The sequence below is a fragment of the Octopus sinensis genome, linkage group LG2, assembly GCF_006345805.1.
Source record: "Octopus sinensis linkage group LG2, ASM634580v1, whole genome shotgun sequence".
NCBI classification, from domain to species: Eukaryota; Metazoa; Mollusca; class Cephalopoda; order Octopoda; family Octopodidae; genus Octopus; species Octopus sinensis.
In genome coordinates, this window is record NC_042998.1 from 20,898,024 (window position 1) to 20,925,109 (window position 27,086).

At 39.1% G+C, this 27,086-nt stretch overlaps 1 protein-coding gene across 2 annotated transcripts in view; it reads left to right on the plus strand.

The window, feature by feature from the left end:
• The first annotated feature begins 835 nt into the window (after nucleotides 1–835).
• LOC115229965 (arsenite methyltransferase) overlaps nucleotides 836–27,086 on the plus strand; it is a 33,455-nt gene continuing 7,204 nt past the window's right edge. The window contains exons 1-7 of one of the 2 annotated variants that reach the window (XM_036511754.1): nucleotides 836–983; nucleotides 5,959–6,130; nucleotides 10,450–10,600; nucleotides 15,984–16,120; nucleotides 17,683–17,752; nucleotides 20,245–20,326; nucleotides 26,490–26,621. In XM_036511754.1, coding sequence (XP_036367647.1) covers nucleotides 6,081–6,130; nucleotides 10,450–10,600; nucleotides 15,984–16,120; nucleotides 17,683–17,752; nucleotides 20,245–20,326; nucleotides 26,490–26,621 — 622 coding nt within the window. In that variant the 5' untranslated portion in view covers nucleotides 836–983; nucleotides 5,959–6,080. The remainder of the gene's footprint in view (nucleotides 984–5,958; nucleotides 6,131–10,449; nucleotides 10,601–15,983; nucleotides 16,121–17,682; nucleotides 17,753–20,244; nucleotides 20,327–26,489; nucleotides 26,622–27,086) is intronic. The other variant, XM_029800226.2, reaches the window with a different exon arrangement.

Below are 27,086 nucleotides of genomic sequence, written 5' to 3' on the forward strand. Positions count from 1 at the left end.
ACGAATCTCAGGAAGCATGAAAGTTTTGAAGGATGCAGTGCTCCGATAACTAATTTATATATGTTTCTTTACTACCCACAAGGGGCTTAAACATAGAGGGGACTAATAAGGACAGACAAACGGATTAAGTCGATTACATCGACCTCAGTGCGCAACTGGTACTTAATTTATCGACCCCGAAAGGATGAAAGGCAAAGTCGACCTCGGCGGAATTTGAACTCAGAACGTAACAGCAGACGAAATACCTATTTCTTTATTACCCACAAGGGGCTTAAACATAGAGAGGACAAACAAGGACTGACAAACGGATTCAGTCGATTACATCGACCCCAGTGCGAAACTGGTACTTAATTTATCGACCCCGGAAGGATGAAAGGCAAAGTCAACATTGGCGGAATTTGAACTCAGAACGTAACAGCAGACGAAATACCTATTTCTTTATTACCCACAAGGGGCTAAACATAGAGGGGACAAACAAGGACAGACAAAGGGATTAAGTCGATTACATCGACCTCAGTGCATAACTGGTACTTAATTTATCGACCCCGAAAGGATGAAAGGCAAAGTCAACCTCGGCGGAATTTGAACTCAGAACGTAACGGCAGACGAAATACCTATTTTTTTTTTTACTACCCACAAGGGGCTAAACACAGAGAGGACAAACAAGGACAGACAAAGGGATTAAGTCGATTACATCGACTCCAGTACGTTACTGGGACTTAATTTATCGACCCCGAAAGGATGAAAGGCAAAGTCGACCTTGGCTGAATTTGAACTCAGAACGTAACAGCAGGCGATATATTTAAGTTTAGATCCAGAAATGAAAAGTTCTCCAAAACTGCAACAAGTAGAAAGCCACGCGCATGTAAAATTGACGTCACTTCCTGCAAAAGACCTCGGAAGTCTGTTAATTACATGTGCAAGTCTGCAGGTGCTCGCTGTTAATTTAGTTTGTTTCAAGTGGTTTACGCATCGTATCTAAGGTATGCTGTGTTGTTTTATATATTGTCAGTAATGTGACTTTCGCTTAATGTTATTGCTTGCCAATCAATGAGCGTAATCGATATTATTGCGGCGAAACCGAAACTATGCCTATTAAGCCCTAAAACTTAATTACTTTAATGCTTTTTAAGTATTAATTATGTATGCCTCTTGATAAATATAACGCCCTTGTATATATGTGTATATATATATATATATATATATGCACACATACACACATAAAGTATATATATACTTTATTTAAAAGCAGAAATATAACAAAAGCTGTTACTCAGTTTCACGCTCCCGTTCGTCGAACAGTTTTGTTAAAATAGAACAGAAATATATATATATATAATATATATATACCGGAGTAAACACATAAATATGAAACAAAGTGGAAAAAAGAGTACTCAAATACTGGCAGTAGGAAAATTCCCAGGATCAACCTGGAATCTAAAATGTGTAACAGTTGTAAGGCATCGTATATTGACGGAATAAGACGTAAAAAAAGGGCGCTGACGAACGGGGGTGGGGTGGGGGGGGGGTCGGAAAATTCCCAGGATCAACCGTAGAGGATCCACGCCCAGGTGGCAAAAATGGAAAAAAAATATGTGCAAGAGGTGTAAGGCATCGTATATTGAAGGAATATGACGGAAAAAAAGCGCGCTGACAAACGGGGGGGGGGGCGCTCGGAAAATTGCCTACGATTTAAAGAAAAATTTACCATCAATTTTCACCATTTAAACGCATTGTAACTCTCTAAAAATCTCTATATATAAACGGCAGTTTTTCTGTGTGTCTGTCAGGTTGTACCCTCACCCTGACCACGGCTTTCAACCGATTCTGATGAAACTTGACACCCCCCCCGTTTGTCAGCGCGCTTTTTTTTCGTCATATTCCTTCAATATACGATGCCTTACACCTCTTGCACATATTTTTTTCCATTTTTGCCACCTGGGCGTGGATCCTCTACGGTTGATCCTGGGAATTTTCCGACCACCCCACCCCACCCCCGTTCGTCAGCGCCCTTTTTTTACGTCTTATTCCGTCAATATACGATGCCTTACAACTGTTACACATTTTAGATTCCAGGTTGATCCTGGGAATTTTCCGACCCCCTCCCCCCCCATTCCTCCCCCCTCCCCCACCCCCGTTCGTCAGCGCCCTTTTTTTCCGTCTTATTACGTCAATATACGATGCCTTACAACTGTTACACATTTGCGTTTCCATTTTTTCCACCGTGTAAACGTGTAAACACCCCTATTCTATGTTTTCTCCGTGAAGTCGATGTTATTTCATTTGTTGTTCACTTATTTTCCTTTTGGCGAAAGTAAAGAATACGTACATTCGGTGTTTAGTGGTTAAGGTAATTGTTACGCCGAAAACGGGTGGTAGATGTATTCTTTACCACTGCCCTTTCTTTGAATCTATTATGATTTTTACAGAACTATCTTTGACTAGAGATTATTCGGTCAGACACCCGTATTTTAAAAATTTTGTATTATTTGACTGTATTGAACGGGTGGTAAGTGTACCATCTGCCCTTGTGCTTCTTTTGTGTTCATATTAAAAAAAAACATGAATATCACAACTTTGTATTCGTACTCCCGATACATTACAGAAATATTCAGCACCTGTGTGTCTCGTCGGAAGAAGCATGTAAGCACACGCTATTTGTTATTAGTTTTTACCTGTTCTCTTAAAACCAGAACCTACCTGTTGACGAGAATACACGTTCGTATTGTGAGAAGTTAAAAACTATTGAAAGCCTGGTAAAATTAGTTACTTGAAACATAACCGAAAGAATATTTTTTTTTTTTATCAAATATAATTAGGACCAAATTAATTTACGTTGAGTATTACGTGCTTAATTTAGGGAATCGACTTCTTGAATAACATTTGTGACATTAAGTGGGCTTGTCACCCCAACTGCATGCCCGCAATTTGAGTACAGTACTCGGCACAGTTAATTAGTGCGTATGCAAATTTTAAATAATAGACACATCTGTTAGTATGCGTACTATTATTTGCATTGGATATGAATTTGCTGTCTATCGTCTACAAAAGCAATAGGTATGGTGGACTTCTGTTTGGTATTTTGTGTCGTCAGATGTCCATAAGATCACACTACCTTGTTTAGAAAAGTACATACTGCATAATGAAATCATGCATACGTTCCACCTTCATGCAAAACTGGATGCTATGATTTTGCTCAATCAGGGATGGCTTGCGGCTAAACAACATCTATAAACTTCTGTTTTATCTTGTTCACCGTTAGTAACAAAAACATTCTTGTCTACTGGAATATCAAATGATATTGGCATTCCCAGAAAATACTGATGATATGCAATTGCTATCACTATTTTGTGATAAGGTAAATGAAAGCTGTTTTCGTAAGTTTAACTGTAGGGCAGTGCTTTTCAAACTTTTTGCTGGAGCGGAACCCCAAGGAAACATTCCACTGGCTCGAGGAAACCCTGTGCAATAATTTAATTGTCTTAAGCACATATATCTGCACAGGAGAATTAAAAATTACTGTCGATTTTAGCATTTTTGTAACTTCTTGCGGAACCTCTGGACTGTACTGGCGGAACCCTCGTTGAAAACCACTGCTGTAGGGGCTTGCGTTTGAGCCGAGAGAAAATGTAGAAGTTTTACAAGATTGCATTACAGCTCTTTTTACAAGCTTTAGCGTTCCTTTGAGTTGCAGATGAATATTTAAGTTATTTTATGAGTTAGTCAGAGGTAACTGGAGAGTGCTCATACTCTTTCCAGGGCCTTCAAAACTGGGAACCTGCCCCATATGCTTGCAATGGAGTATACTCTGCTAAAGGCACCAAAGGACATAGGCAATCAGTGTATTTTGATTATCAAAGATTTAGTAGTTGGTTCTATAAGCCATCCTCCCATGGAGAAAGCTTCTGCATATTATACACAATTCCTCCCATACTTTTCTTCTCCAATCCACCAATCTCACAATTGTGTTGGCAAACATGTCACTTGACCTTAATAAAGAGCATCTATATTTCCCTTAAATTACACCTTAACATCTTTAGAAATGAAAGGGTACATTAGATAATGTAGCCTTAAGTCACACCATTCATCCAAGATATTGTAGTTTTATATATATTACTAGCAGTATCGCCCGGCGTTGCTCGGGTTTGTAAGGGAAATAAATATAAAGCATTTTTAGAGAGTTATAGCCAAAAAATGCATTAAAAATGGAAAAAAAATTATGGTAATTCTTTTAAAAAATCGTTGACTCATCGTAGACATTTTTAGAGAGTTACTTCCCTTATATTTAAAAAAATATGCATTAAAATGGAAAAAATGATGGTAAATTATTTTTAAAATCGTAGACTCATCGTAGACGCGCGCTAATACCCAGAAGGGCTTGATATGAATCACGACTATAAGATACCCGGTTAAACTGCACCGCAAAATGTGGGAGTAGTTAGGAATCTAAATCGGAGTAGACACACACAACCTTTCTTCTATATATAAAGATATCTTAAACAAAGACCAAATGATCATGGCTGAAATGCTTTTGTTTATAAAACTTCTCACTCAAGACTGTCTTGGATCTAAACAACAACTGTATCTTTAAGTACTTTAAACTAATAAGGACACTGCATAAATTTCCAGCTTTGATTGAACCATGGAGAAATACAATAAAGTGATTGGTTTCTTATTAGACACTATCTTCCTTCTATTCTGCCTTTCTAAATCATCGTCCAATTCAATATTCCCACGTTTATCCAAAATTTCTTGTTGTTCTCAACATCCAGTTGTAGAAAATCTGCTTCAATAAACTCCAACCAACCCATGGAAGCATGGACAAATGGATGTTAAAATTAAATGATGAATATACAACAACACAGGAGTGGCTGTGTGGTAAGAAGCTTGCTTCCCAACCAGTTTCAATCCCACTGTGTGATATCTTGGGCAAGTGTTTTCTACTATAGTTTTGGGCTGACCAAAGCCTTGTGAGTGGATATGGTAGATGGTAACTGCTTGTCATGTGTATATATATATATATATATATATATATATTATATATATATATATATACAGTAGAAATATGTTACAAAAAGAAAATATAAAATACACGTGGAAAGGTAAGGGTAAAATATGAAAAATCAACGAAAATGCATATTGCTTATAGAAAAAGGCTATTTACGACAGGTAGCAACAAATATATACATTTAGATTGACTGAGGTAGTAATATGAGTCATAAAGGTCATTATTATGAGATGATTATAAGATGATAAATAAGAGAACAAAATGAACCAATGGTTTACATGAAGCTATTCATCGTTTGAACAACACCGGTTAATATATATATATATATATATATATATATGGCCACAGCTCATTAGCTGAAACTAGAAAAATCAAAATCAAAATCAAAAATCATATATGTGTGTGTGTGTGTGTGTTTGTCCCCCCACCATCACTTGACAACCGATGTTGGTGTGTTTACATACCTGTAATTTAGCGGTTTGGCACAAGAGACCTATAGAATAAGTACTAGGCTTACAAAGAATAAATCCTGGGGTCGATTTGTTCGACTAAAGGTGGTGGTCCAGCATGGCTGCAGTCAGACTACTGAAAAGTAAAAAAATTAAGAATGAAAGAAATACTGCAGCCTTTTAAAATTTTGAATACAACTCATGGATCCCCCAGTACTAACTTTGTGGAACGTCAGGTGTTCGTACACACCAGGCTGGGAAGTACTGGTTTTGTCAAAGGCGTTAGGAAGGGCATCCAGCTGTAGAAACTCTGCCAGATCGAGATTGGAGCCTGGTGCAGCCATCTGGTTTGCCAGTCCTCAGTCAAATCGTCCAACCCATGCTAGCATGGAAAGCAGACATTAACCCTTTTGTTACCAACCTGGCTATTTTTCCTATTAAGCTCAAAATATTTCTCTCTCTCTCTATTTCTTTCTCTCTTTGCATTTATTGTCGCCAAAGCACAATGTGTGACGAAGCTGTTCATGACCAAGTCAAAGACTATTATGGCAAGAAGGTCCAAAAGACCACAGATCTAAAGCTGAGCGCTTGCACAGTTTCTACTGGCACCAGAATGAGTAAACATGCCAAAGAGGCTCTTGCATCAGTACACGAAGAAGTCTGCAAAAAGTAAGTACAATAAATTATAACAAAATCGCCTGTTAAACCCTTTTGATACCAAACCATCTGAGACTACTCTTGGTTTTTGTGATACAAACTGCCTGTTTTAACTCTTTCATTACCGTATTTATTTTGAGATGCTCTGTGTTTTTTTTCAATTATTTTATATACTAGCAGTATAGGCCGGCGTTGCTCAGGTTTGTTTCGACCCTTTAGAATTAAAATTTTTGAAAAGTAAAAATTTTGCATTATGTAGCTTGTGATTCTCTTTAAGGGAACATTTTTCTGGTTGAAATACACCGAAAAATGGCGACACAGTAGTAAAAATATCGTAAAAAATAGGGATTTTTATAGAAAAAAAAACCACCTTTTTGATGTAAATAATTTTTGGTGTTAACATGGTCCGATTTGAATTTCTTCTTCTACGGAAGGAAGAGCAAGCCTTCTATCATACTCTCAATTTTTGTCAACTTGCGCCGCAGGGTCTCGGAGGAGATAGTGTTAGTTGAAGGCTACCAAACCTGCCATACACAGACAACTTCAGCTTTATATATAGAGAGATAACAAAGAATTTAGTAAAATAACTTAGTTATCATTAAGCGAGTGTTGGGAACATGAATTGTGACTAAGGTTTGGTGGAAGATTTTAATTCAAAACTTATGAAAGCAAGACATTTGTACTACAGATCCAGAGCTGGTTTCAGCCGGGTTGGTAACAAAAGTGGTCAAAATTAAAACCTTCAATCAGAATTTCATGTTAATTTCTGTTGCAAATCAAAGCTTAATAATAACAAAATCATTTTAAAAATTCTTAATTTAAAAAAAAAAAAATAATTGAAATAAAAAAAAATAAATAGAAATACATTGCCAGTACCGCCTGACTGGCCCCTGTGCCGGTGGCACGTAAAAAGCACCCACTACACTCTTGGAGTGGTTGGCATTAGGAAGGGCATCCAGCTGTAGAAACTCTGCCAGATCAAGATTGGAGCCTGGTGCAGCCATCTGGTTCGCCAGCACTCAGTCAAAATCGTCCAACCCATGCTAGCATGGAAAGTGGACATTAAACGATGATGAGAAATATGGTTACAAAAAGGTTAATGCTTTATTTACTAGAATTTAGTAAAAATCCCTAGTATTTTATATTAATTTCAAATTTTGGCACAGGCCAGCAAATTTAGGGCATGGGTTAAGTCAATTACATTGACCACAGTGTGTAACTGGTACTTATTTTATTGACTTTGAGAGGATGAAAAGCAAAGTCGACCTTGGACATAAAGATGGACGAAATGTTGTTAAGCATTTTGCCTGGCCTGCTGATGATTCAGCCAATTTGCTGCCTTTCTTGTGTTTTATATTAGAATCACCGTAGAGACTAGTGCAATAGTATGTATGTGCTGTTAGTGCTCTGTATAGGTTATATGATTTGTAGTTATCATCATCATTGTTCAACCGTGGTCGAGACAATGGAATTTACCGCGTTACGCCAGACTTCACGGTCCATCATAGCATTACGGAGGTCCTGTTGCTGGATGCCTGTATCCCTGGAGATTACATCAGGGTAGGAGAGTGTGTGCCCTCTGGTATTGCGAGCAGATGGCTTCCAGAGGAGAAGAGTAGAAATTTCCTCATTTTCAGCTCTACAGCAATGTCCAGCAAACTGGACTCTTCTACCCTTCACAAGAGATGATACAGGTGGTAGTTTCCCATATATTTGTACTTTGGTTGGATGACGCTTCCACGAGAGATTTTGAGCTCTCATAAGGAGGCAAGTGTAAGTTCCATCCAACCGCCTCTCAAGCTTTTTTGATAACGTCCAGGTTTCTGGGCCATATAGTAGAATTGGTTCGACTGTCGCTTTGAAGTCTCTACTTGGATTTGATGACCAGATCTTATGCATATCATTACATTAATTATAAGATTCTTATAACAGTGTTACTATGTATGGGTGAAGTAGTAACTTTTGATACTATTCCAGTTGCCCCTTGTTATCTAACCCTAGATAACTTTGATCAAAGGCATTCCATATATGACTGCCTTGTCTTTTTTTCCAGACAGTATTTTTAAGTTTGTGGAAGCACAGTGGCCCTGTGGTTAGGATAGTGGACTCATGGTCTTTAGATTGCGGTTTCGATTCCCAGACGGCATTGTGAATGTTTATTGAGCGAAAACACCCCAAAACCCACAAGGCCGCGGTAGGTGTTGGTGGCAAACCCTGCTGTACTTTTTCACTATAACTTTCTCTCACTCTTTCTTCCTGTTTCTGTTGTACCTGTATTTCAAAGGGCCAGCCTTGTCACATTCTGTGTCACGCTGAATATCCCCAAGAACTATGTTAAGGGTGCATGTGTCTGTGGAGTGCTCAGCCACTTGCACGTTAATTTTACAAGCAGGCTGCTCCATTGATTGGATCACCTGGAACCCCCATCGTTATAAACAACGGATTACCATGATATTTAAGATTACATTATCCAATGTAATTTGTTTTTAAGATGGTAGCTTGTGATTTGAAGTAAGATTTGACTGCTATTTCTACCAGGTTAATCGACCACATAATGGCTCTCCTGTTTTATTATTGTTGCTGCTTAGCTCCAGTTCAAGCAAATCTATGGTCAGAGACTTTCCAAATGTGACCATCTCATCTTATTTTTAGATATAGTGTATCCAAGTCTATAATCTTTCTTTTTTAAAATGGTAGGTTGTGATTCCTTGTTTGTTCACACAAAACGATAAACGTCGCTCTTTTCAAGACTAGCCAGGCTCATGGGCCCGGTTTCTGTGGCGTATGTGTTCCCCCCAGCTGGACGGGACGCCAGTCCATCGCAGCATTACTCAAGAAACAGGAAGAGAGAGTGAGAGAAAGTTGTGGCGAAAGAGTACAACAGGGGTCGCCACCACCCCCTGCCAGAGCCTCGTGGAGCTTTTAGGTGTTTTTGCTCAATAAACACACACAACGCCCAGTCTGGGAATTGAAACCACGATCTTCCGACCGTGAGTCCGTTGCCCTAACCACTGGGCCATTGCACGTCCATGACGGGACGCCAGTCCATTGCAGCGTTACTCAAGAAATAGGAAGAGAGAGGAGAGAAAGTTGTGGCAAAACAGTACAACAGGGGTCGTCGCCACCCTTTGCCGGAGCCTCGTGGAGCTTTTAGGTGTTATTGCTCAATAAACACACACATTGCCTGGTCTGGAAATCGAAACCATGATCTTCTGACCACGAGTCCGCTGCCCTAACCACTGGGCCATTGCGCCTCCATGTTTGTTCACACAAGTTATTGTTTATGTATTACGCATGCGTAAGAAACCCTCTGAACTTTAACATCATCAAAATTATTTTACATACACTTTCATTGCTTGCATTGGATGCATGAGTTTTCAGGGAGAGGCAACTCTGTAAAATGTTTGGAATTAGGAAGGGCATCCAGCCATTGAAGCCATGCCAAAGATGATACAGAAGCTTGATGCAGCCCTGCTGCTCACTGGTTCCATGTCAAATTGTCCTACCCACGCCGACATAAAAACTGGACATTAAATGATGGTGACGATATCATTAGTATATATAAATGATGATGATGATATCATTAGTATATATAAATGATGATGACGATATCATTAGTATATATAAATGATGATGATGATATCATTAGTATATATAAATGATGATGACGATATCATTAGTATATATAAATGATGATGATGATATCATTAGTATATATAAATGATGGTGACGATATCATTAGTATATATAAATGATGATGATGATATCATTAGTATATATAAATGATGATGACGATATCATTAGTATATATAAATGATGGTGACAATATCATTAGTATATATAAATAATGGTGATGATATCATTAGTATATATAAATGATGGTGACGATATCATTAGTAAGTATAAATGACGGTGATATCATTAGTATATATAAATGATGGTGACAATATCATTAGTATATATAAATGATGGTGACAATATCATTAGTATATATAAATGATGGTGACGATAACATTAATATATATAAATGATGGTGATATCATTAGTATATATAAATGATGGTGATATCATTAGTATATATAAATGGTGACGATAACATTAATATAATAAATGATGGTGATGATATCATTAGTATATATAAATGATGGTGGTGATATTAGTATATATAAATGATGGTGATGATATCATTAGTATATATGTCACTGGAATTTACATAGTATCTCATATATCTAATATTCATTTCGCTTCATTTTTCTCTCTTCCTCTCTGTGTATTCATGTATGTGTGTATATCTCAGCATATTGTCTATTATTATGTAAACTATTATACATTTAGATATTATGGATGTGGACTTGTGATTCCTGAGGGCCTGGAAGGCATGAAGATCCTTGATTTGGGAAGTGGAAGTGGACAAGACTGTTTTGTTTTATCAAAACTGGTTGGACCCGAAGGTTACGTAGTTGGTATTGATATGACACAAGAACAGGTAAGACAACCCTGGATGTTTCCTTTACTTTTCTTTTAATTTCAGAGTCATTAACTGACAAGTGTCTTGGTCTAAAAACATTCTTTCACAATCTTCTATATATATAAAGCTGAAGTTGTCTATGTGTGGCAGGTTTGGTAGCCTTCAACTAACACTATCTCCTCCGAGACCCTGCGGTGCAAGTTGACCAAAATTGAGAGTATGATAGAAGAAGGCTTGCTCTTCCTTCCGTAGAAGAAAAAATTCAAATCATATGGGGCAGGTTCCCAGTTTTGAAGGCCCTGGAAAGTTCATACAGTTTCATTTAGCCGTTAGGCCACTTGTATGTGATAAGGGAGATAATGCCCCTCACCAGGTGCATAAACAAAGACATGATAAAAAGCACACACATATATTTACACACACATATATTTACACACACATATATTTACACACACACATATGCAGATACGAGTATGTGTGTATGTATATATATGAATAGATAAAAATGAGGCGGGGTTTATTTACACTTGAGAAGTTTGTGTACATATTCAGATGTATAGGTGTAGCTGCTTTCCAACCATGTGGTCTCGGGTTCAGTCACACTGAGTGGCACCTTAGACAGGTGTGTTATACTGTAGACTTGGGCCGACCAAAGTCTTGCGAGTGTATTTGTTACATGCAAAGTGTAAGAAGTTCGTTGTGTGTGTGTATATACACCCTTGTTTTGGAATCACGTGATGGTTGTAAACGAGCATCACCGTCATACAGGCAACGTTGTTCGTGTTTCTAGTCTTCTAAAACACATCTGACCACAGGGGAAATATTACCTTTCCTGGAAATAGATGAGGGTTGGCGACCGGAAGGGAATCCGGGTACTATTTAAGAAGAGTGGTGCGCGCACTTGCGTACTCGCGCATCCACGCTATCTAGTCGTGACTAGTCGATCCTACAACGACTACCTAGCAAAGTAAATAAAACACAAAATAAATAATTTTTTTACACAAAGTAAATGATTTTTTAAAAACAAAGTAAATAAAACACAAAACCGCAAAATTAAATAATTTTTTAAAACGAATTAAATAATACTCAAAAACACAAAGTATGGATCAACTAGTCACGACTAGCTTACGCGAGTACGCGAGTGCGCGCACCGGGACCACTCTTCTTAAATAGTACCGGGAATCCGACCACTCTTCTTAAATAGTACCGAAAATCTGCCTCAACAAAATTCCGTCTGATCGATGCAAGCGTAGAAAAGTAGACGTTAAACGATGATGATGATAAAATGATCCGCAGAAAATAACTCAACTGGGTTATGGGAGTTACTTCCCTTAGTTCATTTTCTTGTATTTTTAATTTGGCAAAGTACAATTATTGCTCGATGATGTTCGTAACTCTTATTCTGTATTCAAAACTCTTACGAAGTGAAATACAAGTTGGTTAGACTACACTGATGAGGACCAATAGATCAAAACGTCCATAGTGTCCCTTGTTTGCAAACTAAATTTGCCTGTCTTAGAAAAACTAATTTCAAATCTCTCCTTGCGTTTTAGGCTTTATAATTATCATACTCTTTTACTTGTTTCACTCATTTGACTGCGACCATGCTGAAGCACCGCCTTTAATTGAACAAATCGACACCAGGACTTATTCTTTTGTAAGCCCAGTACTTATTTTATCGGTTTCTTTTGCCGAACCGCTAAGTAACGGGGACATAAACACACCACCATCGGTTGTCAAGCAATGCTAGGGGGACAAACACAGACACATACACACACACACACACACACATATATATATATATATATATATATATATATATATATACATATATACGTCTACCAAATCCACTCACAAGGCATTGGTCGGCCTGAGGCTATAGTAGAAGACACTTACCCAAGGTACCACGCAGTGGGACTGAACCCGGAACATGTGGTTGGTAGACAATCTACTTACCACACAGCCACTCTTGGTTTTGTTTTTCCACCCAAAAAGGATATTTTAATTTGGTTAACTTTTTTTGCACCTATTAACTTTATACACCCACACACATTGATAAATGGACTTTATTCTTGTGGTTAAGAAACTTGATCTCCAACATGGTTGTATAAGATTAGATAATAAGCATGCTGATTAAAGTACTGAAGTAATTAATTATTTAATTTCATTCGTTACCTTCTCAAGTGATTCTTTCTTTCTTTCTTTCTTTTACTTGTTTCAGTCATTTGACTGCGGCCATGCTGGAGCACCGCCTTTAGTCGAGCAAATCGACCCCGGGACTTATTCTTTGTAAGCCCAGTACTTATTCTATCGGTCTCTTTTGCCGAACCACTAAGTGACGGGGACGTAAACACACCAGCATCTGTTGTCAAGCAATGCTAGGGGGACAAACACAGACACACAAACACACACACACACACATACACACATATATATATATATATATACATATATACGACAGGCTTCTTTCAGTTTCCGTCTACCAAATCCACTCACAAGGCATTGGTTGGCCCGGGGCTATTGTAGAAGACACTTGCCCAAGATGTCACGCAGTGGGACTGAACCCGGAACCATGTGATTGGTTAGCAAGCTACTTACCACACAGCCACTCCTGCGCCTATCGTACTACTTACGATCTTCCACGATAAATCTTGGTTTCTAGGCTACAGTTTCGGGCTTTGAATTTCTGGGACCACCGTTATCATTGGGTTATGCTTATTGTCTGATCCCCATGCATTAATATTTCTTGCACTTTTCATTGTGCTGTTGCCTTTATTGAACTCCTGTAGCAAAATATTCCAAATATGCTTCTTTGTCACTTCTATTATAGCTTTGAAAAAATAAATGTTTAAATCGAACTGCACTCTTTAAAACTTGCACTATGAATAAGTATTAGCTAAAAGTACTACCTGCTTTTGTAGCAAGTTGATGCAGGTACTTTATCATATCCCCCTCCAAATTTTAGTTCCTACTGTTTGAAAAACTGCATTATATATGGGGTGACCCCATGTATGTATATGTATATATATATTTTACCTGTTTCAGTCATTAGATTGCGGCCATGCTGGGGCACCGCCTTGAATTTTTAGTCGAATAAATCGACCCCAGTACTTATTTTTTAAGCCTGGTATTTATTCTATCAGTCTCTTTTGCCAAACTACTAAGTTATGGGGGATGTAAACACACCCACATCAGTTGTCAAGTGGTGATGAACAAACACACACACACACATATATATATATGTATTTCTTTTATATGTTGAAGACAATGGTAATATTTATATATGATGAAATGTATGGAAGTGTGGTGCTATATAAAGTGTTTGACCCGACTTTGATGTTTGTTCCCTAATCAATGTTTTTTGCCTCTGTCTCAATTTCATTTGAGCACTTCTTTTTTGCAGTCCTATAAACCTTTTTTGTTTCCATAAAAAGAAGTAAAAATTCACCCAGTCTCTATCTATTAAATCCACTCACATAGCTTTGGTTAACCCGAAGCTATAGTAGAAGACACTTGCCCAAGGTGCCACACAGTGGAACTGAACCCAGAACCTTGTGGTTGGGAAGCAAACTTCTTACTACACATGCACCTAACCCATGCCAGCATGGAAAATGGACGTTAAATGATGATTATGAAATGCATATATATATATATATATATACATACATATATATATCATCATCGTTTAATGTTCGTTTTCTATGCTAGCATGGGTTGGACAGTTCAACCAAGGTCTGGTAAGCCAGGAGGCTGCACCAGGCTCCAGTCTGATCTGGCAGTGTTTCTACAGATGGATGCCCTTTCTAATGTCAACCACTCCATGAGTGTAGTGGATGCTTTATACGTGCCACTGGCACAGGGGCCAGAGGAGGCTGGCAAACGGCCACGATTGGTTGGTGCTTTTTACGTGTCACCGGCACGGACGCCAGTCAAGGTGGCGCTGGCATCAACCACATTCAGATGGTGCTTTTTACATGCCACTGACATGAGTACCACAACTACAGTTTCCATATGATTTTTGCTTTGATGTTGATGTACTTGACTCAATAGGTCTCCTGAAGCATAGCAGGTCACCCTATGATCCAAGGTTAGCACAGCAGGCCATCCTACAAGCCATGAACTCACTTTATTTGTCGGGTCTTAGCAGTCACAGCATATCAAAGACTTTATATAGCACCACGCTTCCATACATTTCATCATATATAAACATTACCATTGTCTTCAACATATAAAAGAAATATATATATAAAAGCACAGAAGGTAAAAAATACAAATATTCAGCGGAAGTACCCCAGCATGGCCGCGGCCTTCTAGCTAAAACGTTTTTAAGGATTTAAGGATATATAGAAAGGCCTATCAAGAAAAAGATACGTATAATCAACTAAAATAGGTAATCAAAATGAATTACTAAAACATGTCAAGCGAAAGCATATTTTAATTCAAGAAGAATTTTGTTTATCTTAATTTTTAAATATAAAAGAAGTATAAAAGAACCACATTATTTATGAGATGAACCAATATTTATATATTTATGTGTGTGTGCCTTTGTGGCTGCATATCTCTCTCTCTCTCTCTCTCTCTCTATATATATATATATATATATATATATATATGATAATAAATTAGAGACAAAACCACTATTATGCAAATCAAATTTGGATTTATTCCCTAATATTTATTATTATTATATATATATATATATATACATATATATATATATATATATATATATATATATATATGCATCAAAATCGAAATCAATCAACATCAATGGAAATTGCAGCTGTGATACCAGTGCCGGTGATACGTAAGAGAACCATCCAAATGTGGCCGTTGCCAGTGCCATCCTGACTGGCCTTGTGCTGGTGGCGCATAAAAAGCACCATCCAATCGTGGCCGTTGCCAGCCTCGCCTGGCCCCGTGCCGGTGGTACGTAAAAAGCACCATCCGACCGTGGCCGTTTGCCAGCCCCGTCTGGCACCTGTGCCGGTGGCACATAAAAAGCACCCACTACACTCACGGAGTGGTTGGCATTAGGAAGGGCATCCAGCTGTAGAAACACTGCCAGATCTGACTGGCCTGATGCAGCCTTCTGGCTTCCCAGACCCCAGTTGAACCGTCCAACCCATGCTAGCATGGAAAGCGGACGCTAAACGATGATGATGATGATGATGCATGTTTGTTTTTGCTGTATCTCTTTCTGTTCACCTGCAATGTAGCTGCTTGACAGATAAAAGATTGGTAAATATTTACCAAACTGAAATAAAACTGTAGTTCCTATGATTAACAACACCCATGTAGGCAGTGTCACAGAAATGGCTGCAGTTCAATGACTGAAACCAATTTAAGAAAATGCAGTATCTCATTAAGATAAATTCACATACATTTGTCATTATTTCAGCTAGATGTTGCTAACCAATACATAGACTATCATACCAAACTGTATGACTACAAGAAACCCAATGTCAAATTTGTGAAAGGATACATTGAACGCCTTGTAGAGGCAGGATTGGAAGAGAACTCCTTTGATATAGTTATGTAAGTATTTCAGTTTATCATAAAATGTTGAGTTGTCTGGGGAGAGTCATTTTCTTTTTGTACCTTACAGTGCAACAGACTCACTGGTAAAATTTCCACTTAATTCTTATTTTTATTTTCCTAAAATTTTAGGAAAATAGGAAATAAGAAATAAGTGGAAATATTTTCCTAAAATTTTAGGAAAATAAAAATAAGAAATAAGTGGAAATTTTACCGGTGAGTGTGTTACATTATAAGGCACAAAAAGAAAATGACTCTCTCCAGACACAACATAATATGCTTACACACGAACTCATATAAAAATCTTGCAAACCAAATCCAAAAACGAAATAAAATGTTAACTTTGTTACTTTGTCATTCATTCCAGTTTCATTTCTAGAATAATCTGAATACTAAAAGAGTTAATCGCATGTTCCATGCTTGAATGAGTTATTTGGAATTTGTTGAAAGAGATTTTCTTCAATCTGACGCTCTACATGTTGCCTGTTGCCAACACTTACCATGACTCTTCGTGGCCTGGCATGGAAGACAGGAAACAAACAACATTTCTTGCATGCTGTCGATTCTTATTTACACTTATCATATGATGTTGAGACAAGGACACACACATGCACGTGTGCACATATAAGATGGGCTTCAACACAGTTTCTGTCTACCAAATACACTCATAAGGCATTGGTCGACACTTGCCTGAGAAGACACTTGCCCGAGGTGCTGCACTTTGGAATTGAACTTGAAACCACTTCGTTACGAAGCAAACTTTTTAATCACACCGCCATGCTTGCATCTATAGATGTAATAATTTATACACTATAAAGTAGTGCTCCAGCTTGCTCTTAGTCAAATCACTGAAAGCAGCCAAATAATAAAAGAATTGTGGCTGTGTGGTAAGTAGTTTGCTAACCAACCACATGGTTCCGGGTTGAGTCCCACTGTGTGGCATCTTGAGCAAGTATCTTCTGCTATAGCCCCGGGCTGACCAATGCCTTGTGAGTGGATTTGGTAGACGGAAACTGAAAGAAGCCTGTCATATATATGTATATGTATGTGTATCTGTGTTTGTCCCCCTAACATTGCTTGACAACCGATGCTGGTGTGTTTACGTCCCCGTCACTTAGCGGTTCGGCAAAAGAGACTGATAGAATAAGTACTGGGCTTACAAAGAATAAGTCCCAGGGTCGATTTGCTCAACTAAAGGCGGTGCTCCAGCATGGCCACAGTCAAATGACTGAAACAAGTAAAATAAAAAAAAAGAGTAGTGTATATAAGGATTTCATCATCTGATACAAGATCTCCTCCTCCAATGCCCCATCCTCTCTTGAAAGTTTTTTTTTTTGCCTTGTAAGTACTTGGTGACCCTATCAGTGCAGGTGCTGCTTAAAAGCACCCAGTCCACACTGTAAAGTGGTTCAGAAGAGCATCCAGCTGTAAAAGCCTTTTATAATTTGTATTCTTATATGTATTGAATTATATGGTATATATGTTAGCTATTAAAGTTCTCATTTTGTTAAATGAATAAATAATGTTTTCTATGCTATAATTATTTCATATTTTTGTTGCAGATCAAACTGTGTCATTAATTTGTCTCCTGATAAAAGAGCAGTTTTATCCCAAAGTTACAAGATACTTAAAGTAAGTTATACACTAAAACAAAACCTATAACAAAAAGGTTTATTTCCTTTGTCGTTATTCCTACTAGGTTTTTCTATGTGATGTTTTATAGGTAAAAATTAATCCTAGGGAAAATATTCAAAATGTTGAATCAAGATAGGGCATCCTGTTGTATAAAGATTAAATATTAGTTGAGAGGGCACCATTCGAGCGTGATCATTACCAACGTCGCCTTACTGGCAACTGTGCTGGTGGCATTTGTAAAAAGATTCGAGCAAGGTCGTTGCCAGTACCGCCTGACTGGCCTCCGTGCCAGTGGCACGTAAAAAGCACTCACTACACTCTCGGAGTGGTTGGCGTTAGGAAGGGCATCCAGCTGTAGAAACTGCCAGATCAAGATTGGAGCCTGGTGCAGCCATCTGGTTTGCCAGCCCTCAGTCAAAATCGTCCAACCCATGCTAGCATGGAAAGCGGATGTTAAACGATGATGATGAAAAACCACTTCTGACTCTTTCTGCCAAATACTGCTGCCATATATAGGAAGGGGTGCTGAAAGTTGCTCGTTTTAAGGGCATTGTGAAAGGCCTGGTTGGTGGGGCACAACCTTCTGAGATCTTTTACAGGGTTTGGAAAAGCTGAATGACCACTGCAATAAGTGTGTGAATCTGAGAAGGGGACTATGTTGAATAAAATTATAATTAACTGATCCTCCTGTATTTTCTTTTACCCAAAGCTGGGAACTTTTCAACACCCCCTCTTATGACCCTTTAGCAGCAACCCACCCCATCCAGGATATGACCACACTTTTCAGCAGTGTCACATAGCTGTCTGAGTTAATCCTAGAAGTGAGGTAAATACTTGGTATTGCTGATAACACATTTATAATTAATTTTCAGAGGTGAAAATTGGGATATTTTCAATAAGTATGATATATATATAATCTAATTTGCATCAGTAGGCTTAGGAGTGGCTGTGTGGTAAGTAGCTTGCTTACCAACCACATGGTCCTGAGTTAAGTCCCACTTCGTGGCACCTTGGGCAAGTGTCTTCTACTATAGCCTTGGGCTGATCAAAGCCTTATGAGTGGATTTGGTCGACGGAAACTGAAAGAAGCCCGTCATATATATATATATATATATATATATATATATATATATATATATATATATATGTATGTATGTGTGTGTATATGTTTGTGTGTCTGTGTTTGTCCCCCCAACATTGCTTGACAACTGAAGCTGGTGTGTTTACATCCTCGTAACTTAGCGGTTCAGCAAAAGAGACCAATAGAATAAGTACTAGGCTTACAAAGAATAAGTCCTGGGGTTGATTTGCTCGATCAACTAAAGGCAGTGCTATTCAGTCAAATGACTGAAACAAGTAAAAGTTGACCCCTGGACTTATTTTTTGTAAGCCTAGTACTTATTCTATTGGTCTTTTATGCCGAACCACTAAGTTATGGGGACGTAAACACACCTTCATCGGTTGTGAAGCGATGTTGGCGGGGCAAACACTGACACATAAACATATACATATATATATGTACATATATATGACGGGCTTCTTTCAGTTTCCGTCTACCAAATCCACTCACAAGGTTTTGGTCAGCCCCAGGCTATAGTAGAAGACACTTGCCCAAGGTGCCATGCAGTGGGACTGAACCTGGAGCCATGTGGTTGATAAGCAAGCTACTTACCACACAGCCACTCCTGCACCCTTATATATATATATATATATATACAGGGTGATTGAAAAGTAACTCCCTATTTTAAAATACTTATAATTTATTTATTAATATAATTTTTAGAAAAAACAAATATGTAAAGAAAGTGTATAGCATGGAATTTTATTTAAAATTTGATATAGGCATCAGCATTTACCACCAGCTTCTGAAGCCGTCTGGGAACCACATCAACTGATTTCATCAGGAAGTCTTGTGGAATGAAAGACATAACTTCTCATATTCACCCTTCAAGTTCTTCCATAGTCATTAGTTTGGTAGAGAAGACTTCCTCTTTTAACCAACCCCAAAGAAAACAGTCTCAGTGTGTTAAATCAGGGCTTCTGGCCAGCCAGTCATGCGACCTTGATGAATTGGAAGGATGACCATTTCAAGTATCAGCTACAAATCCTGTAGTCAGGAGTTTTGCATGGCAATTCTTGATTATCTTTGCATCAACTTGAGCATGTCTTCCTCTAATGGTCCTCCACCTTCTTTGCACTTGAACAACTGATCTCCAAACTTCGTAATGTGCAGCTAGCTGGGCATGCCCCTGCACAGTAAGACATCCAGCCATGTTTGTAGAGCTTCTAAATTTCAAACAAAATAATCGATCGATCTGAAAAAATACAACTTGGAATCAATTCCCATACATTAAAGAACATACACAACAAATTTGAGAAAAAAATTATAGTTAATAAATGAATTATAAGCATTTTAAAATAGGGAGTTACTTTCCAATCACCCTGTATATTAATCATCGTTGCCCTTTTTTTTTGTTTTTAACTCTCAGGAAGGAGGAGAATTGTATTTCAGTGATGTCTATGCCAGTCAAGAAGTTCCCGATGAGGCTCGCAATCATAAAGATCTCTGGGGTGAGTTATTTCCCCTAAACATTTTCAATTTGTTTTTTTTTTTAATATGTATTTAAAATGCTGAGCTCTCTACATTTCGTTCAGGTTGAAATTAATAAAAGCTTTGAATATTCTCCTTATTGGAGGAAGCACTCCGTCGGTTACGACGACGAGGGTTCCGGTTGATCCGAATCAACGGAACAGCCTGCTCGTGAAATTAACGTGTAAGTGGCTGAGCACTCCACAGACACGTGTACCCTTAACGTAGTTCTCGGGGATATTCAGCGTGACACAGAGAGTGACAAGGCCGGCCCCTTGAAATACAGGTACAACAGAAACAGGAAGTAAGAGTGAGAGAAAGTTGTGGTGAAAGAGTACAGCAGCGATCACCACCATCCCCTGCCGGAGCCTCGTGGAGCTTTTAGGTATTTTCGCTCAATAAACACTCACAACGCCCGGTCTGGGAATCGAAACCGCGATCCTATGACCGCGAGTTCGCTGCCCTAACCACTGGGCCATTGCGCCTCCTCTCCTTATTGAAGAGCATGAATACTGTGTTAGTTTCATCTCTCCCTGTTTCCCTCTCTCTCTTCTTGTTGATGGGGTCTCAGTTTAAATCAGTTCAGCTATAAACAAAATTCATGAAAATAGCTTGAGTTTCCTGAATAATCTAACCCGCGAAAAATTATAAAGAAAAAAGATATCAATTAGTAGCCCCAGCATTCTACAGTTCTCAGGCTTTGATGGCTAAAAGTTAATTATAGTAAAATAACCATTTTTGTAGCTGTTTTCAGCATAGGCACAGGAGTGGCTGTGTGGTAAGAAGCTTGCTTCCCAACCACATAGTTCCTGGTTCAGTCCCACAGCGTGGCACCTTGGGCAAGTGTCTTCTACTATAGCCTGGGGCCAACCAAAACCTTGAGTGGATTTAGTAGACAGAAACTGAAAGTAGCCCATCGTATATATGTATGTATTTGTGTGTCTGTATTTGACAACCAATGTTGGTGTTTTACGTCCCCGTAACTTAGCAGTTTGGCACAAGAGACCGATAGAATAAGTACCAAGAATTCAAAGAAGTCTTGGGGTCAATTTGTTCGTCTAAAGGCGGTGCTCCAGCTTGGCCACAGTCAAATGACTGAAACAAGTAACAGTAAGCAAGGTCAGGTTTTGTGAACAGTTGTAGTATAAGTTTCGAGTTATCTCCCTTTAGTTTGTTTTTTTTTCACCTAATTTTTAACACGCTCCTGACTAAGAGTTTCTTTTACTATTTATTAGGGTAGATAATCTTTGTTAGTTAAAGTTTTTCAGCTGTATTATTACTGTATGTATGTGAGACTGTTAGTAAGACTGAATTGAACTCTCCTTTCCAAAGTATTTTGCTGGTACTTACTTCAGCATTGCAAATTGGAATTCAGGCTGAAAACTCGGAGATATTCAACTGTGTAATAAAGAACATCTTAAGTAACTTCATATCTGATATGAGTTGATGTTAATAAGACTATAATTTTCTATGCTCTGAACCTCTGTCTCCAATATTAAACATCTTAAAAATATTTGAGTAACTGATGAATGAGGAGAATCGTCATCATCATCGTTTAACGTCTGCTTTCCATGCTAGCATGGGTTGGACGATTTGACTGCGGGTTGGCGAACCAGATGGCTGCCCCAGACTCCAATCTGATCTGGTAGAGTTTCTACAGCTGGATGCCCTTCCAAACGCCAACCAATCTGAGAGTGTAGTGGGTGCTTTATGTGCAAACCGGCACGGGTCCAGTCTGGCGGTACTGGCAACGACCTCGCTCAAATCTTTTTACACATGCCACCAGCACAGGTGCCAGTAAGGTGACGCTGGTAACGATCACGCTCGAATGGTGCCTTTTACATGCCACTGGCACAGAAGCCGGTTAGCCACTCTGGCAACGATCATGCTCAGATGGTGCTCTCAGCACCCTACTAGTACAGGGCACAAGTGCCAGTAAGGCGATGGTGATCTTTGCACCCCGCTAGCACAGATGCCAGTCATTAATAAAACCGGAATTCTGTTTGTTTGGGACTTATTGTGGATAAATGCTCAAGTGCATTACAACTCATCAGAAAAAGTAGCCAAAAGTGCATGAATAGTACATAGAATAATGTACAAGAAGTGAATTGTGAATGAGTTATTTAAAAAAAAAAGTGGGATGGAAACAAGGTGAATTTTAGACAGAATAATGACAGGATATCTGAGGTAGACTTGACAAAGGGTCAATTATTAAGGCTTACTGCTAAGCAATTTTCAAATCCTGTTATCATCATCATCATCATCATCATCATCGTTTAACGTCCGCTTTCCATGCTAGCATGGGTTGGACGGTTCAACTGGGGTCTGGCAAGCCCGAAGGCTGCACCAGGCCAGTCAGATCTGGCAGTGTTTCTACAGCTGGATGCCCTTCCTAACGCCAACCACTCCGAGAGTGTAGTGGGTGATTTTATGTGCCACCGACACAGGTGCCAGACGAGGCTGGCAGACGGCCACGCTCGGATGGTGTTTTTTATGTGCCACCGACACAGGTGCCAGACGAGGCTGGCAGATGGCCACGCTCGGATGGTGTTTTCTTATGTGTCACCGACACAGATGCCAGACGAGGCTGGCGAACGGCTACGCTCGGATGGTGTTTGTTACGTGCCCTCAGCACGGAGGCCAGTCGATGCGGTACTGGCTACGGTCACGTTCGGATGGTTTTCTTATGTGCCACCGGCACTGGTACCACAAGGATACAAATTCCATTGATGTTCATCTATTTTGATTTGGTTTGATTTGGTTATGTAATAAATAATTTGTGTGGCCTGATGGCCTCATAGATTTTTCTAGCATGCCAGTGGAACGTTAAAAGCACCATCCAAGCATGATCGTTGCCAGGGCCGCTGACTGGCTCCTGTGCCTGTGACTCATAAAAACCACTATTTGAGTGTGATCATTACCAGCATCGCCTTACTGACATGTGAAAAACAACATTTGAGCGTGGTTGTTACCAAGTGCCACTGGACTGGCTCCTGTGCAGGTGGCACATAAAAAACACCATTTGAGCATGGCCATTGCCAGAACCACCTGAATGCCCTCATGCTAGTGGCACGTAAAAGTACCCATACACTCTCGGGGTGGTTGGTGTTAGGAAGGGCATCCAGCTGTAGAAACTCTGCCAGATAAAATTGGGGCCTGGTGCAACCATCTGGCTCACCAACCTCCAGTCAAACCGTCCAACCCATGCTAGCATGGAAAGCAGACGTTAAATAATGATGATGATGATGTAGCAGGGTTTGAAGAAGGAGAAAATATCAGTGTTATTAGGGATAATCATTGAACTGCTGAAAATAATTGAAGTTAAGACATATGCTGGTTTTTCACTTGAGCAGTCAAAATGACTGGCATAGCAGCATCATTGTGATTGACTGCAAAAGCATTGGAGATGTTATAAAGAGAAATAACTGTTGCAGACATTTAACCCTTTAGTGTTTGCATTATTCTACCAAAATTAATGCCTTTTCATCCACTTTGTTTTGAACTAATCATGCATTATCTTGTAACTATGAGAATTTGATGAGGTAGCTGTTAATTTTTAAAACGATGTTGTAGGGTTGGTGTAAGAGACCAGATCTGGCCAGTTTGAACATAAAACAGGCAGAATACTTTTGGCCGGATATGGCCGGTTTAAATGCTAAAGGGTTAAACTGATGGACTGTCACAAAAGTGGAAGATCAAGTTATTGCAAAGCTTATAATACAGTTTGATTTGTGTCAGGTTATAGAATCACTGATGCTACCTTCTTCTAAGTTAATTACAGAAAAAAGGTCATTACCAGGATCAAATCATTATACCTAGCACTTGCTGACATGGGGAATGCCTTTGACTGGATACTGCATTCTGTAGTCTTGTGATTGCTTAGAAAACTGAGGGGAAAGGAAAGGGTTGCAAGAGTGATACACACTATGTGCTGGGAGGCTCTCAGTGAAGTGAAAATTAGACTGTTCAGGAAGGAATTTAGTATGCAGTAGGTGTTCATCAAAACTCAATTCTCAGCTACCTTTTATTTATTATAATTCTTTAGATTAAGATAAGAGTTCAAAACTGGTTTTCCATAGGAGTCTCTGTATGCTGAGGTCAGCTTTGCCTTTCAATCTTTTGGGGTCAATAAGATAAGTATAAATTTAGCACTGGGGTCGATGCAACCAACTTAGCCCTTTTACCAAAACTGCTAGCCTTGTGACAAAACTTAAAACCATTTGGACAAAAATGCCTTGCTATGTTCTGAGTTCATCAACCATCGTAAATCCTCGAGTATAATCCGCACTTTTTTCCCAAAATTTAAAGGTCACAATGCCTAGTGTGTACTATATACGAGGTTAAAAACGAAAAATATTTTCTAAGCAATGTCCGAGTCTCTATTTGCTGTCCGGCAATGTTTATTCAGACGCATTTCATGATGTCGGGTGCGAAAATACCTTAAGCTAAGCCTGAAAGCAATGAAGTCATAAAATAATCATCCATAACTTGCAGTAAGCAAACATTTACTAAAATAAAAGTATTCAGAACACAGAATAACATGTAACAAAAGCAATTTGCAAACATATTTACATTCCCATATAACAGTTAAGAACATCACCATTATTGTATTACGCATGCGCGGAAGTGTTTGTTCGACTAGGTGCTGCTGGCTTAATTAGGTACGACTGAAGTTAGAGAAGGGGTGCGTATCATACACAAGGTTTAGGCTTTTCAGAAGTACAGCCTCCTAAAAATCCCCTGCGTATTATACTCAAGGGTGGACTATACTCGAAGATTTACAGTACTTAGATTGGCTTAGTGCTTTTCATGCCTCTGTTGGGGTGAGGTGTCAATAAAATAAAGTGCCAGTCATGAACTGTAATTGCTGGCAGTCTTCCCAAAAGTGTTGGCTTTGTGCTTATGTTAGAAACACTTGTTTGTGTTTATTAATACTCTTTGTTTGTAATTAATGGGTGACCTACTTATTGTCATTAAGGAAATGGAAATGATGAATTTTATAATAACATAAGCTTAACATACTTCCTTTTGGGAACTCCTTGAAATGAGGATGGTATTTAAAGCAATCCTACTGTGCACATGCAAGTGCGCATGCACACACACACTCATACATACGCACACATGCGCCCGCCCAAAGTCGGATAGACCATATAACAAATTCATGTAAATTCATCATCCTCATCATCATCGTTTAACGTCCGCTTTCCATGCTAGCATGGGTTGGACGATTTTGACTGAGGGCTGGCAAACCAGATGGCTGCACCAGGCTCCAATCTTGATCTGGCAGAGTTTCTACAGCTGGATGCTCTTCCTAACGCCAACCACTCCGAGAGTGTAGTGGGTGCTTTTACGTGCCACCTGCATGGAGGCCAGTCAGGCGGTACTGGCAATGACCTCACTCAAATCTTTTTACACATGCCACCAGCACAGGTGCCAGTGAAACGACGTTAGTAACAATCACGCTCGAATGGTGCCCTTTTACGTGCCACGGGTACGGAAGCCAGTTGGCTGCTATGGCAATGATCACGCTTGGATTGACACCCTACCAGCACATGCACAAGTGCCAGTAAGGCGACGCTGGTAACGATCACACTCGAATGGTGTTGTGTGTGTATGAGTACTTGTGTGTGTGTATTTATGTGTGTGTGTATTTATGTGTGTGTGTATTTATGTGTGTGTGTATTTGTGTGTGTTTACGTATGTTTAGATATATATGTATGTTTAGATTCTAAATAAAACTGTCCAAACAGAAATGCGAAACTCTGAGTAACAGTTTTTGCTGCTTTTCAATAAAGCATATTACTCTACCTCTGGTATTCGAGTACTATTTTTTCCACCTTGTTTTGCATTTATGTGCTTACTCTGGTATATATGTGTGTGTGTGTATAGCTATTAGCAATTCCTCAGTACATCCTGTAAGACAATTCAATAATAATAATAATAACATTGTGGTTAATTTCATTGACTTTCACTCACTCCTTCAAGTAACAAAAAGAAGCATTTGGAACCCGATATATTCATCACCATTATGTCATAACCATGTTGTTTTTGTTGCCTCTCTTCAAAATGCATTTTCTTTATAAGCTTGTTCAATTTTATTTTTGATGTTTAGCTATTATTTTTCTTTTTCTCAAACAACCATAGGAGAATGTATATCTGGAGCACTTTATTGGAAGGACTTTCATGAACTAGCTGGTGATGTTGGGTTTAGTCAAGCACGCATTGTTAGTGTTTCCCCGATATCTGTGGACAGAGAAGATTTCAGGAAGATTCTTGGTAAGGTATTATTCAATATATATTCAATGGCATCTGCTGCTGAAGGCTTTGGAATTTGCTTAAAACACTACTAAAATATATGTATATTCCGATCATGGCTGTTGCCAGCGCCACCCCAACGGGCCTCTGTGCCGGTGGCATATAAAAAGCACCCTCCGATCGTGGCCGTTGCCAGCCTCGCCTGGCCCCCGTGCTGGTGGCACGTAAAAAGCACCATCCGACTGTGGCCGTTTGCCAGCCCCCTCTGGCACCTAAAAAGCACCCACTACACTCACGGAGTGGTTGGCGTTAGGAAGGGCATCCAGCCGTAGAAACATTGCCAGATCAGACAGGGCCTGGTGCAGCCTTCTGGCTTCCCAGACCCCAGTTGAACTGTCCAACCCATGCTAGTATGGAAAGCGGACGCTAAATGATGATGATGATATATATGTGTATGTGTGGTACCGAAGCATGTCCCTTGTTATG